Source organism: Hoplias malabaricus, chromosome 9 (assembly GCF_029633855.1).
Source record: "Hoplias malabaricus isolate fHopMal1 chromosome 9, fHopMal1.hap1, whole genome shotgun sequence".
NCBI classification, from domain to species: domain Eukaryota; kingdom Metazoa; phylum Chordata; class Actinopteri; order Characiformes; family Erythrinidae; genus Hoplias; species Hoplias malabaricus.
The window spans coordinates 6,316,987-6,330,370 of NC_089808.1; the positions used below are offsets into that span (position 1 = coordinate 6,316,987).

The 13,384-nt window shown below is 37.7% G+C and overlaps 1 protein-coding gene across 1 annotated transcript in view; it reads right to left on the reverse strand.

Moving 5' to 3' along the window:
• Positions 1 to 13,384, reverse strand: part of LOC136707268 (basement membrane-specific heparan sulfate proteoglycan core protein-like) — a 160,456-nt gene that overhangs the window by 31,395 nt on the left and 115,677 nt on the right. Inside the window, exons 10-14 of the mRNA XM_066681247.1 lie at positions 8,521 to 8,793; positions 7,614 to 7,889; positions 7,104 to 7,370; positions 6,499 to 6,752; positions 6,163 to 6,274 (exon numbers count right to left, since the gene is read on the reverse strand). Of these exons, the coding sequence (XP_066537344.1) occupies positions 6,163 to 6,274; positions 6,499 to 6,752; positions 7,104 to 7,370; positions 7,614 to 7,889; positions 8,521 to 8,793 (1,182 nt within the window). The remainder of the gene's footprint in view (positions 1 to 6,162; positions 6,275 to 6,498; positions 6,753 to 7,103; positions 7,371 to 7,613; positions 7,890 to 8,520; positions 8,794 to 13,384) is intronic.

The window sequence follows — 13,384 nt, forward strand, 5'->3', positions numbered from 1 at the left end:
TGTCCCAACTTTTTTGGAATCCGGTTTGTATTTTGCACTTGTTTGTTGGCCCGTTCTCAACCTAGCAATGACACTGTTTGCAACACTGATGTGTCTGAAAACTCATAATAGCACCATTTACAATACCATGTGAGTGTCACCTCTGAGTGATCCATCCATGTGAGTGACACCACTCAGATATCTGGACAAAGCAGCCCTGTGGTCAGAAACTGTACAACGATCAGTGTGACAAAGGGTACGGTGGCTAAGGAAGCCCAAACTCACTGCAAATTAATACAAGCTGCAAAAGCACAAAACACATCCATCAAGATTACACTCTACATTCTTATTGTTTCTGCTTAAAAGAAGTGTTAGACTTGATTTTTCCTTCATATCAAATACAAGTTTATTTTTAAGTTCACTTTCCCCAGGACATGACCTTTGAACACTGTTACCAAGGACAATATAACGACATGATGTGAGACTATATTGAGACTATATTTGGGGACTGATTCATGAAAGCGATTTTCTGTGGAGTCGTAAATTTCGGAAAACCACACACTTCTGAACGGTTTTTGGTTATCTTTGTAAATTTACAATACATAATCTTCTTTATTGATGGAAAATGACTGGGCTTTTTTAAAATGCTGTCATGTTTTCTTTGCCTCTGGGACAGCAAGGATACCATTACAGAAAGAACTGGCCTTCTCGGAGAAAGTGATATATAGTACAGTTGCAAATCAAGAAAATCTACTCATTTTTGAGGTATTATTAAACATGATCAATGCTGCATATAATAATTTGTAGCGAATTGTTGATTGTTTCTACGATAAAACACAAGCACAAGTCAATTTCATGTTTTATCTCAAATGCAAAACTAGTGTAGGTCATTGTCACATAATCTAAGTTCATGAGGAATGTTGATGTTTTTTATTAAGTCTATATGTGAGCAATTGAAATATAACAGTTATAACCCAGAAACAAAAGTCTGTTACATTGGTTTATCAGCAGACATTTTTTTTTTTTTTTGCAAAAACAATGTAGACCAAGAGAACATACATAGAAACACCTACCTTGTTTCTCACTGCCCATTTTATCAGCTTCACTGACCAAACTGAAGCACTTTGTAGTTCTGCAATTACAGACTGTCATCCACCTGTTTCTCTGCATTATTATCATTTCACTCTGTTCTTCAGTGGTCAGGACCCCCACAGAAGAGGTTTGATTTGGGTGGTGGATCATTCTACTAAATAAAATGTAAACTTACCCACTGTGTTTTGTCTTAAAATAAATGTATTTTTCATAAGAATAAAGTGCAATAAACATTGAACCATTTCATACAAATCACTTTTGTTCTTGAAATGAAGGAAACGGGACCGGACTGTGTAGTGCTGTATCACAAAACTTCCATTTTCTTTGTTTTTAACATTAAGCTCATATGGAATAGAATATTCGTGTCCCGGGTCTCTCACGAACAGAAAGTCTCCAAAGAGAAGCAGATGAGTGCTGATAATGAGTTTAATATCCCCATGATCCACATTTATACAGCTTCATACCAAAAATAACAATAAAAAAACTGATATAGAACTGATATAAAACTTTTATCCTGTATGTTTTATAAAGAACACTTTATACAAATTTACTCAATTTTATTTTCTCATAAATGAGAGACAGAAACCTGGATTAAGGAGTTTCACATGTTTTTCGTTTGCCGATATGTTTTACAATACGAAAATGCTTTTACTTGGCCATCCACATCCTAAACACCTCAAGTTAAAATGAAAAATGCTTTAGACCATTGTCCGGATATCATTCTCAGTGGCCAGAGTGACTAAATGTCACATGAATTCCGATCTGGCAGTTCAGACAGAGTCACATTGGCACAGATTGGATATGGATCGGACCTCAATACCACATATGAAAGTGGCTCAAATCTGAATTTAAAAAGTCAAACTCAATGCAAATTGTATTTTTCACTCAGTCACACAACATATCTGTGTCACATATGACTAAACAGTTCGTATTTGGGCCACGTTTAGCTGCTGTGCGAACATAGCCTTAGAGTTCAGTCAAATTCTCATACTTTTAAATGATCAACATCTTTCTACACCTTACACTGTGCCACAGAGAATCCAATAAAAGAAACAGTTTTCCAGTTAGATTCACTGTAAGTCAGAGACTCTCCCTCAGTCACAGGATGAACATGAAACTACGGATACTAGAAGTCTGTGCTAGCATTTCTCCTGCGGTGTTGCTATCAGTGTGAAGAGTGGGAGAAGAGGGTGGCATTGACAATCCAACACAATGGGCAGCACTTTGAACACATTTTATAAGTGGTCAGAAATTTGTAAACAACTCATTAAAAAAATAAAATTACATTGAAAGCACACCATTGTTTTTCTTGTGAAATCTCCAATAAGTTTGATGTGTCACATGACCCTCTTCCCAAAAAAACAAAGTTAGATCTAAAATGTCCAACTTCAAAATGGCCACCATGGTCACCATCCATCTTGAAAAGTTTTCCCCCTCCTATATACTAATGTGCAACAAACAGCAAGTTAATATCACCAACCATTTCCATTTTATTAAAGTGTATCCATATCAATGGCCCACCCTGTATACGTAACCCAGTTGTATTTCCCAGTTATTAAAATTGGTTAAAAATATATATGTTTTACAGGAAATTATAGAAAATTAATTTTAGTTAGTGTAATAGTTCATGTGCTCACACCTTACTTTTCTCTGATTTCTGTTGAGATATCTTTGTTTTTGTCTGTGCTAGGTTGTCACTTGTCAATTATGAGTCTGGGATTGGGCAGGGCTAAGAGCTGTGTGGAGAGGGAGAGAGCCATGCTGGACAAAACCTAGATTTGTTTGGTTGCATTAAGCAAGGGAAGTGGCTGTTGATGTTTAGAGCCTCACTGTGCACAAGCCGCGATTCAGGCCTGCAACGTTTTGTCCATTTACATTGCTGAGTGTGTGTGCGCCCACTGTTCAGATAGGTAATGATTAACGTGTATTTGTTGAGAGCTGTGAACTTGATTTAGAGGTTTCATATCACTGTTAACTATTCAGTACCTTTGTCATTGGGACCTAGGGCTCTGCCTTTATTTCATAGGTGATTAGACAGAGTATCACACACACACACACAGACAAGAAATATAAAAATACTGTTAAAGTTAAATAATGAGAGAAATATTTAAAAATAAAATTTTTACATTTAGAATAATAAAGTCCATCCAGGATGAATGAGGTCTGTAGAAAATTGAGCTGGTCTGATCTGCTCAGTCAGTGATGGAGTTCAATTGTATTGGCTTTCACAACCAGCAGATGGAGCTCTAACTTATTTTGAAACGCTGCTTTTAATGCCATTTGTTTCGGCTTTGGTAAATTACTGTGTCCTGAGGATTCAAAAGCGTGTTTTGAACTATGTTATTTTAACGGCACAAACGCCATATTTTTCTGTGTTTTATACAACTTTTTTTTAGATGCCATGTATTGACCTCCTTGGCGTTCCACAATGGAGAAATAAAACTCTCATTAGTGGCGTGTGTAGAATTTACTTGGTGAGTGGGGCTTATCTATAGCAGCCAACGATGGACTAGATCCCGCCCTCCAGTCCAAGCATTCCAAAGCTCAGAACCGAGAAGATTTTCAAAGTGAAATCGAGAAGGTTTTGAAGCTGAAAACATGACTGAGAAGAAGCGTAGCGCATATAAAAAATAAATGAGTAATAAACTGAATAAATGGAAATATTCTCTTTATCAGCTTGTTTTTAAAGACTCTCAACACTAATAATAGTACTCCCCTTTTTCAGAATTTAATTTCTCAGTTATGGATTCTGCTATTTGATTTTTCAAAACTTTTGGCCCCACTTTGATGCCACACACACAGATGTTCACAAGTCAATTTTGGCAAGTCCAAGTCATGTCTCAAGTCTTTGAGCACAAGTCCAAGTTGAGTCTCAAGCCTCTTATGGTTGAAAAGTGTGAATGATATCTGGTCCAGCCCACATCACTGCATTGCTATTTCTTATGAATTTAAATCATGTACTGTCATTTTTAGGAGGCACTACAGTATCAAAACTCAGTTGTATGATCATGTTTAAAAGTATATTTCAATGCAATGTATTAAAGGAGCAATCTGTAAGATTTACTGTGTTTGGTCATAAAATATCCAGGGTGTGTGGTCATAGATTAAGAAAACACTCAAAGCTAAATCACTAGTGATGGGAATTTTGGCTCTTTCTAGGGAGCTGGTTCTTTTGGCTGAGCTCACTAGGAAGAGCTGGCTCTTTCGGCTACCAAGTGGCTCCAAATGATGTGTAAAATGAATTACTAGTGTAAAAACATACATTATATCATATATGTACCATTTATATGGCTTTATTTATACAAAAATGAATTGTTTAATATAAAATACAAAAATCTCAATTAAACAAACAGGTCCAATCTCTGACATGTAGAATGTGGTAGGTCGCGATGTCCAAGACTCTTTGTGACAATTTGTGGCTTTTTTGACCCTTTCTAGGAGTGAAGCACATTCTCTGCCATACAGACCTGGAATATTTTTTTGGGAAAGCGTATTCCTGCTTGGAAGTGCATACATTGGCTTGAGAGCATGAGTATAGTTTCTGAATGCTTTGTCTACTTAATAGAAAACGGTTGAAAATTTTGTGCAATCATTTTAGCCAGTTCCTCATCTATTGTCTTTTGTTGTGCAGGGGTCATAGCCTTTTGCAAAAACAGTCTCATTAAGCTCTGGGTTGTAGGTCTAGATGGCTGTAGAAGTTGTAGGAGCAGCAAAAGTTGCAGTAGACACACTGCACCTTCATTAATGCCTCAGAGGAAGCAGAGCATTGTAACATTCTGCAGCTTCCTCTGAGACAGTTACATTATCCTCCATTCAAACTTAACAAAATGCAGAGATCTTTGCAGCATTTCCAACAAAATGATGAAACAGAGCTAAGTTTACTGTAAACAATTGTACATTTATTTCCTCCAGAGACATCTCTGACAGAACAGGAAAAACACAAAGGTATTGCTGGTGATTCAGCAGCTTGGACAGAGTCTGAAGTGGAGGAGTTTATAGAAAATATACTTTAACAGAACTTGGAGGTGGACGCACTAATGAAATTATACATATTAATAATGATAAACAAATATGAATTTAAAATAAATGAAAGAAAATCACTCCAAATACTTCTCTGAAAGACTTTGCCTCTCTGTCACATTTATTAAACCAAGTCATGTCACTCACCTACTGCCAATTTATCTAATTTATTTCATTAACAAACAAGAAGAACGTGAATTTAAAATATATGACAATAAAGTTATCAGATTTTACATCTGTGCAAACAACATCATACAGTAGAGTCCGAGTGGCTTTTGTTTTTTGTTAAAACTTGTTCACTGTGGATTTGCTGGTGGTAAATCTGTAGATTAAAGATTACTCCAGTCTCTAGAGGAAGAACCTCTTTGTCTTAGAACTGTCCTCGTCACATACAGATCCCCTACAGTGGTGGTCCTGGAAAGTGGGAATGTCAGTGCTGTGTTCTGCTCAGATATGGATCACAGTGTTAGGGGAAGAGTGGGTTAAAATGGACAGGATCTGAAGTGAGACTGGAGGGAGTGTTACCTGACAGGACTGGAGCTGTTATTACAGCCACTGGAGTTTTAACTAATGAAATGATGTACGAGATTGATTTTTTATTCATGATGTGTACAGAAGTGGAGCATGATTAAAGATAAATGTGATCAGTCTCTAAAACTCATTTGAATAGATTTTAAACACACAGAGGGAGTTCTTTCTACACTTCTTTTAGATTCTCACTCTTCTGTGACAGCAGACTGACTTTGATCTTCGTCGGTTTGAGCTGAAGGACAAACAAAAAAATAGATTAAAAATGACTGATGTTGCTGTGCCACCCACTGGTGTAAAGACATTATTTCAGCCTGAAATGTCTTTTTTAAACTTCACATTTTAGAATGATTTTTGAAGAATACTACTTTAAGAATCATTTAAATAAAATCTGTGCTAAGACCAATGTCAGTATTATACAGTTATAACAATTATGATCTACTAAAGATATCTTTGCTGCTTCTTATGTGCAGTTATTATTATTATAGATTTGTCAAATTCTGTGAAGTATTTAATCTGCAGTTGCACTGAAAGAGTTCTGACCTCGAGCTCTGTAGCATTTGACGCCCAGCACGATGGACACCAGCAGATATGGAGACACTGCCATTACACTACTGAGCACACTGAGCACTGATATTATTGATGAAGACTCTGTGTATCACACACCCACACACACACACACACACACACACACACACTGTTGTAGTCATTTTCTAATTTCTTCATTCACAGTGTGTTGAAATATCTTGGTTCTACGGACTGTTTAAGTAAAAGTACATTGCAGTAAAAATACTCCATTCACACACCACCTCCTCAACACGGTTTGTCCAAAATTAAAGTTGATGATTTCAATTTTGCATTTTCAACACATCTTTACATCTCACCTCTGACTGAGACCCAGCTCTTTGGTGACTCTCCTTTCTGTGAGTGTTTACAGTGGTAGAGACCTTCATCTGACTGTGAGACAGTGTGGATGGTCATCTCTGCTGTAGTCTGGTTCTGGAGGAGTGATCCATCTTTATAGAAATCAGCTGTGAGGACTGAGGGCTTTGTGTCACGATATAAACAGCGTAGAGTCAGAGACTCTCCCTCATTCACAGGATGAACAGGACTCTCCAGAATTACAGAACCATCTGGGACAGAGGAAATATGAATGATATTTGCATTTATTTAGCACTTTACCAAGGCATTCAGTGCTGTACATATTTTGGGACATTATGGAGTTGCCTCAGTGACCACCAGAGAGATGAAAGAGGGAATGATTAAACCAACTGAAATGGAGAGTGTCAGATTTAAAAGGACATCACTCCTAAACCTGCTACACTTCTCTAGAATGACCCTTCAAGAACTGTTCAAGAACTTAGTTGAAGACTTAGCTGTAAAATGACTCTAGTGGTATTATTGACTGAGTGCAGTCACTGTAAATGCAGTAAGTGTGATTCAGTTGTTGACAGAACTATGCAGCACAGTTGATGTAGACTCACAGTGCACTGTGATTTTGAGAGGATTGCTGCTCTCTCCAGATTCAGACTCACACCAGTACACTCCAGTGTGGGATGAGGAGAGGGAGCTGATGTTGCAGGTAGATCCTGTAACTGATGAACAATCTGACACCTTCTCACTGTGTGTGTATCGTCTCACTCTCCATCCAGTAGAGTCCCTCTGTCCCTCACAGCTCAGTGAGAGAGAGTCAGTACTAAAGTGTTGAGTTCTGTTAGGACTGACCACCAGAGAGACTCGAGAAGACACACCTTCAACACACAAATGACCGTTCAGACGTGTTATTATTATTATCTTGTTAGAGCCAATTTGAAAAGTGTTGTATACCAGTTATGACTGGACTAAAGGGCAGAAAGTCAAACACTCAGAACACTTTAGAACAGTTCACTTGTTCCCAATGTTTACCATACAACAGCATTTATGCAGAAAATAACACAGCAAATAACACGTGTCATGTCCAGCACTAATTACAGACAGTAAACAGAGTCACTCACCAGTAACGTTTACCCAGAGTGCATCACTGTAGTGGGTGAAGTAGAGTGGGTTTCCTCTCCCAGCTCTGCACCAGTACTGTCCTCCATCAGAGCCACTGACTGAGCTGATGGTGTAGGAGTGTGTTTCAGTGCAGGTCTCATTCTCAGGGTTGTGTGTGTGTTTGGACCAGTAAAACATCCATCCAGCAGACTGACCCAGCTCACAGAACAGAACCACTGGCTGTCCTCTCACTGCAGGTCCTTTACGGCTTGATGTGAGTTCAGGTTTAGGTTTTTCTGTTGTAGGAAAGAAAGAGATCATTAAGAGTTCACACACTGTTTACTTCACCTCAGCATTGTACAGCTGTTACATACAATATTTACACATCTGTCACAGAGGTTTATTACACAATGATGTGATGCTGTTTGGGTTCATAGAACCAGTCAAATGTCAAAGACCACACTTGTTTTATGTTTCATTCTTACAAGCACTTTGAACTGCCCTTGTGTAAAACTGTATTTCAATACATTATGAAAAGGTATGAAGAAAATGAGACCCCAAACACTGACACATTCAAGACCTGTTAGAGCACTAGACTGTCACAGTAATTAACCCTTTGATATTTGTGAAACAGGAGGAAATCAAGCCCAACTAATTTCAAATCTTCAGATCTGTTCATTCTTCCACTGTGACAAGAAAACTCAGCAATGTGGGTGTGAAAAGACATGTGGCTGTTAAAAAAGCCATTACCAAGGAAAGAATATGCGCTCTGCAAATGGATATCTGAGATCAGGAGAGTGAGATTTAATGAACTGAGAATTCTGAATTTGCATTTAATTTTCAGAGTATGTTCCTGTGAGTTAAATGTAGTGATATGATGATGGAGTTAATGAATATCAGTGTAAATAATAATAGATTAACACCCACCTGATACAGTCAGTGTAACAGCATCACTGATCTTTGATCTCTGAGAGTCACTCCTCCTCTGTCCTCTGCAGGTGTAGTTACCGATGACAGACACGTTTACACTGAATGAAAGTTCCCTGCTTTCACTTAAATTATAAACTGAGTGATTATTTTTAAACCAGCTGTAACTCCACTCAGTGTCTGTGTGGTTTTGTACGTCACATCTGAGAGTTACTGTCTCTCCAATAAACATCTGTGCACTAGGATCCAAAGTCAGTGAAGCTTTTGGTCTCTCTGTACAATGACATCACACAAATGTTACTTTAAACCACTCAAACTCACCTTTAATCTCAGATCTATTCATTAAAAGGTTATAGGAAGAATTACTACATGTAACAAGATCAAATGTGTACCGATCACTGTGAGAGTCACTTCATTACTCCGAGCAGAGTTTTTTCCACCACAGCAACACTGGTATTTCTGACTTTGGTTAGTTTTAATGACAGAATGTGTGTAAATGTTTTCAGTAGATTCATAAATATGATTGTTAGCTCTGTACCACTGGTACCTCCTGTCAGTTACTCTCCCTCCTGAACAGACACATCTGAGTGTGACTGTCTCTCCACTGAATATTTCTGTCCAGTTTGGCTCCACACCCAGAACTGCATCATACTGCACTGTAAAAAACACACACATCAAACACATCTGTCACTGAACTCAAACTCTTCATCCCACTCTATGAACACAATTATCAGCTCCAAGAGAATTCAATAAATGTAAATGTGAATCACCTTGAGCGCGCTCTGTTTGGATGAGGGAAACAAACACTAAAACAGGGAAGAGAAACAGAGAACATCATTCTTCATCCAGAATAAATAAATAAAAATTACTTCATGAGACTAAGTGAATGAAACAATTCAAACAAAACCACTAGTAACTGCTTTCCACAAACAGTGTTTATAAAGGTATATAAATTGTGATGAGTTTTATCTGCGGGTCTGAAGGTGAATGATCTTATTTCTGGCCCATGGTGGTTGTGCTGTGGTGCACCAGGTCAAAGGACACAGAGATTATAAATAACAACAAAACTGAAACAGCACTTCGCCCCAACCACTGGCACTGAGCAGAAGCTTCATTAACAGGAGAAATAATAACAAATGAAATATTGTAGAACCAATGACTGGAGAAGAGAAGAATAACTGAATAACTTGTTACAATATACATTTCTGTAGCTACTAATCACTACAATCAATAATACCTCACAAGATCTGGCATCATGGAGCTGATCTCAGCAAAAGTTTAAAGACAATCCCAATGTGGCCCTTGTTAATATCACTCAATTTCTTACACATGCCTGTTTTTCCTGCTGCTAACACATTAGCTTTATTCACACTCAGACTAATATACAGTATTCCACCCTCAACAGATGCCACTGTCACCAGATCATCAGTGTTATTCCGTTTACCTTGAGGGGTTTTAATCTCGTGGCTGATTGGTGAATATTGTTTCCATAAACCTTTTTTAACATTGACTTGCAGCTCTGTGTATTTCTCTAAAAAACTAAATAAACCTCACTGACCAAGCAATGTCTGAAAGACGCCCCCTCCTCCCCACCTCACTTTTACTTGCACAAGTTGGTCTGTAACAAATAGTTAAAAGATGGAACTCATTTTTTATCTTAAACAATCTCTGTGTAACTGATCCTGCAAAGCTCTGCACTGATAATGTAGTCAACTCTCTTCCTCTCTGCTTCAAAATCTGTGAGGAATTCTACACATCACTCTCTCAATTAAACCCTATGTCAGCTCAGGTCAATGCCTTCCAGAATCTGCTCAACATTTAATCATTATGTCTATGGTGAATCAATGAGGAAAACATTTACCCACCTCTCATGATGTGTATATTTATATGTTTCCACATCAACGTCTATTTCCTGTTTGTTTTTTTGTTTTTTTCTTAAGACTGTCTTTGTATATGCCAATTAGTTTTTATAGCTAAATGCTTACATAATAACAGAGCAAGTTGTGTTCTATGTGTTAACTTATTTTTTTTATTTAAAAATGTGTATAATACTCTCATAAATTTTTAAGGTGAAATTTAAAACAGTTAACATGGATAGAAAATGTGTTATCATAAAGTATCTATTTAATGATAAATGTCATAAAAATATATTAATCTATATTAAAATACATTCAAATATATTGGTTGCAGTTTGTAGACTCAAACAGTGGTAAAAAAATATATACTCAACATTTATGGCTCTACAAGGGTTCTTTAGTAAAGCAAATGATCAAAGAACCCTGAGCACAAGAACTACCTCTTGCATGATTAAAGGGGTTCATCAGATTGATGGAGAATGTGCTATAGATGGTTCTATAGAGCACCTTTTAGACAAGGATTCTATATGGCACCAGAAAGGGTTCCTCTACTGTTGCGACGACAAACTTGATACAAGAGAAGAACCATATTTGGTGCCATATAGAATCCTTTTCTAGTATTAGTATTTTAACAGTTATATTAAAACGTGGACTGGAATACACTCCATGTTAGAAACAAGACATATTTTTGAAAAACACAGTGAATGCATGTTAATTGCGTCTTCATAATTTCTCAAAATAATACAGTTTGATCTGTGATTTGTGTTCTATTCTGAATAAAATATTAGATGCTGGCACCTTCACATCATTGCATTCAGTTTTTATTCACAATTTGTTTAGTGTCCCAACTTTTTGGAATCCGGTTTGTAAATTAAAAGGCAGAATAAAAATCATAAAAGTCCAATAAAACAATTACATAAAAAGGGTTAAATGATTAAATGATTAAAAATGATTAAAATAATTTAAAATGATACAGTAAAAGAAAATAACTAAAGTGCTGTTACTGAATAAAAGTGCAGAGTATTGTAGACTGAGCTGTAGCTGCTCAAACAGGAATGTTTTAAGTCTTGATTTAAAAGTGTCTAAAGTCTGGGCTCTTCTAATATTCTCAGTCAGCTGGTTCCATTTATGAGGGGCAAAGGAGCTAAACACTGCATCTCCATGTTTAGTTTTGACCTGAGGCAGGACTAACTTTAGTTCCTAAAGATCTGAGATCTCTGCTCGGCTCATATCTCTGTAGCAGGTCTGAAAAATACACTGGTCCTACCCCATTAAGACATTTATAGACCAGTAATAACACCTTAAAGTCTATTCTGTAACAGACTGGTATCCTGTAAAGATTTGAGGATGGGGGTGATGTGATCTCTTCTTGTGCTCTGAGTGAGAACTCTGGCAGCTGCATTTTGAATCAGCTGAAGCTGTTTAATGGTTGTTTTTGGAGGTCCAGTTAAGTGACCATTACAGTAATCAAGCCTGCTAGAAATAAAAGCATGGATAAGTTTCTCCAGGTCTAGTTTAGTCAGAAAATCTCTAATTTTATTGATGTTCTTAAGATGGTAAAAAGCTGATCTAGTAACCGCTTTAATATGACTGCTAAAAATGAGATCTGAGTCCATTAATACACCAATGTTGTGAGCCAGTTCTTTAGATCTGAGGGCTCTTGAGTCCAGATACGCAGCCAATCTTTCTCTCTCATTGTTGTTCCCAAATAGTATAATCTCTGTTTTATCTTTATTCAGCTGCAGAAAGTTATGTCCCATCCAGTTAATGATGTGTTCAAGGCACTTGCTTAATGAGTCAACTGGACCAGAGTCCTTTGGGGACAGGGCCATGTAAATCTGAGTATCATCTGCACAGCTATGATAGGACAGCCCACAGTCCTGCAGAATCTGGTCAAGAGGAAGCATATATAAATTAAATAAAAGTGGACCAAGTATAAAACCCTGGGGGACACCACAGGTCAATGGCATTCATTCATTCATTGGCGCTAGTCCTTCACAGGGCAAAACACACACTCACACCTACAGACACCAATCCAAATACCAACATGTGTTTTTGGACGGTGGGAGGAAACCGGAGCACCCAGAGGAAACCCACGGGGGCACAGGGAGAACACGCCTAACAGAGAGTCACCCAGAGCGGGAATTAAACCCACAACCTCCAGGTCCCTGGAGCTGAGTGACTGCAACACTACCTGCTGCGCCACCATGCTGCCCTGGTATGTTCTCTGAAATATTATTTTCTATTTCTACAAAGTAGTTCCTGCCTTCCAGGGAAAAAACAAACCATTTCAGGACTGTTCTTGAGAGTCCAACCCATTTTGTGAGTCTGTCTATAAGAATCTTATGGTCAGTGGTATCCATGGCAGCACTTTTCAGCCTCTCTATTTAAGCGAATGTCTTGGCTGAAGATCCACCCACTGTATACAACATGTCCCCAAAAAGTGGTATATCATTAAATAACAACTTAATGCTCTTTGAGTAATAACAAACCTGATCAAAATATTTGAATTTGATCTACAGAAAACACAGAAAATTAGCCAGTTCAAATGCATATTTGCCATTTTCTCCAGGGGATACTCATGTATCATCTACAGGGGTTGGACAATGAAATGTTCAACTTTACTTTCATGTTCATCAAACTATTCTTTCACCAGTCTTGCTGTGTGTATTGGTGCATTGTCGTCCTGATACATGGCAGCGCCTTCAGGATACAATGTTTTAACCATTGGATGCACATAGTCTTACTGGTGCAATGTGCAATTAATGAAGATTGGCCACCAGGCTGGACCAATTTAGCCATGAAATCTCCCACACTACAATGACAGGTGTTTCAGTTTCATTGTCTAAACCCTGTAGAATCCCGAGTTTACCAGTGGTAAATACAACTTTGTCCACCTTTCGGGTGCAATTCACAAGTCGGAAAAATGGTATTTCCCAGTTTCCAACATCACTTAAATGCAGCATAACACCAGGCTTGTAAATGCACGAAAATGCCTGCTGCATGTT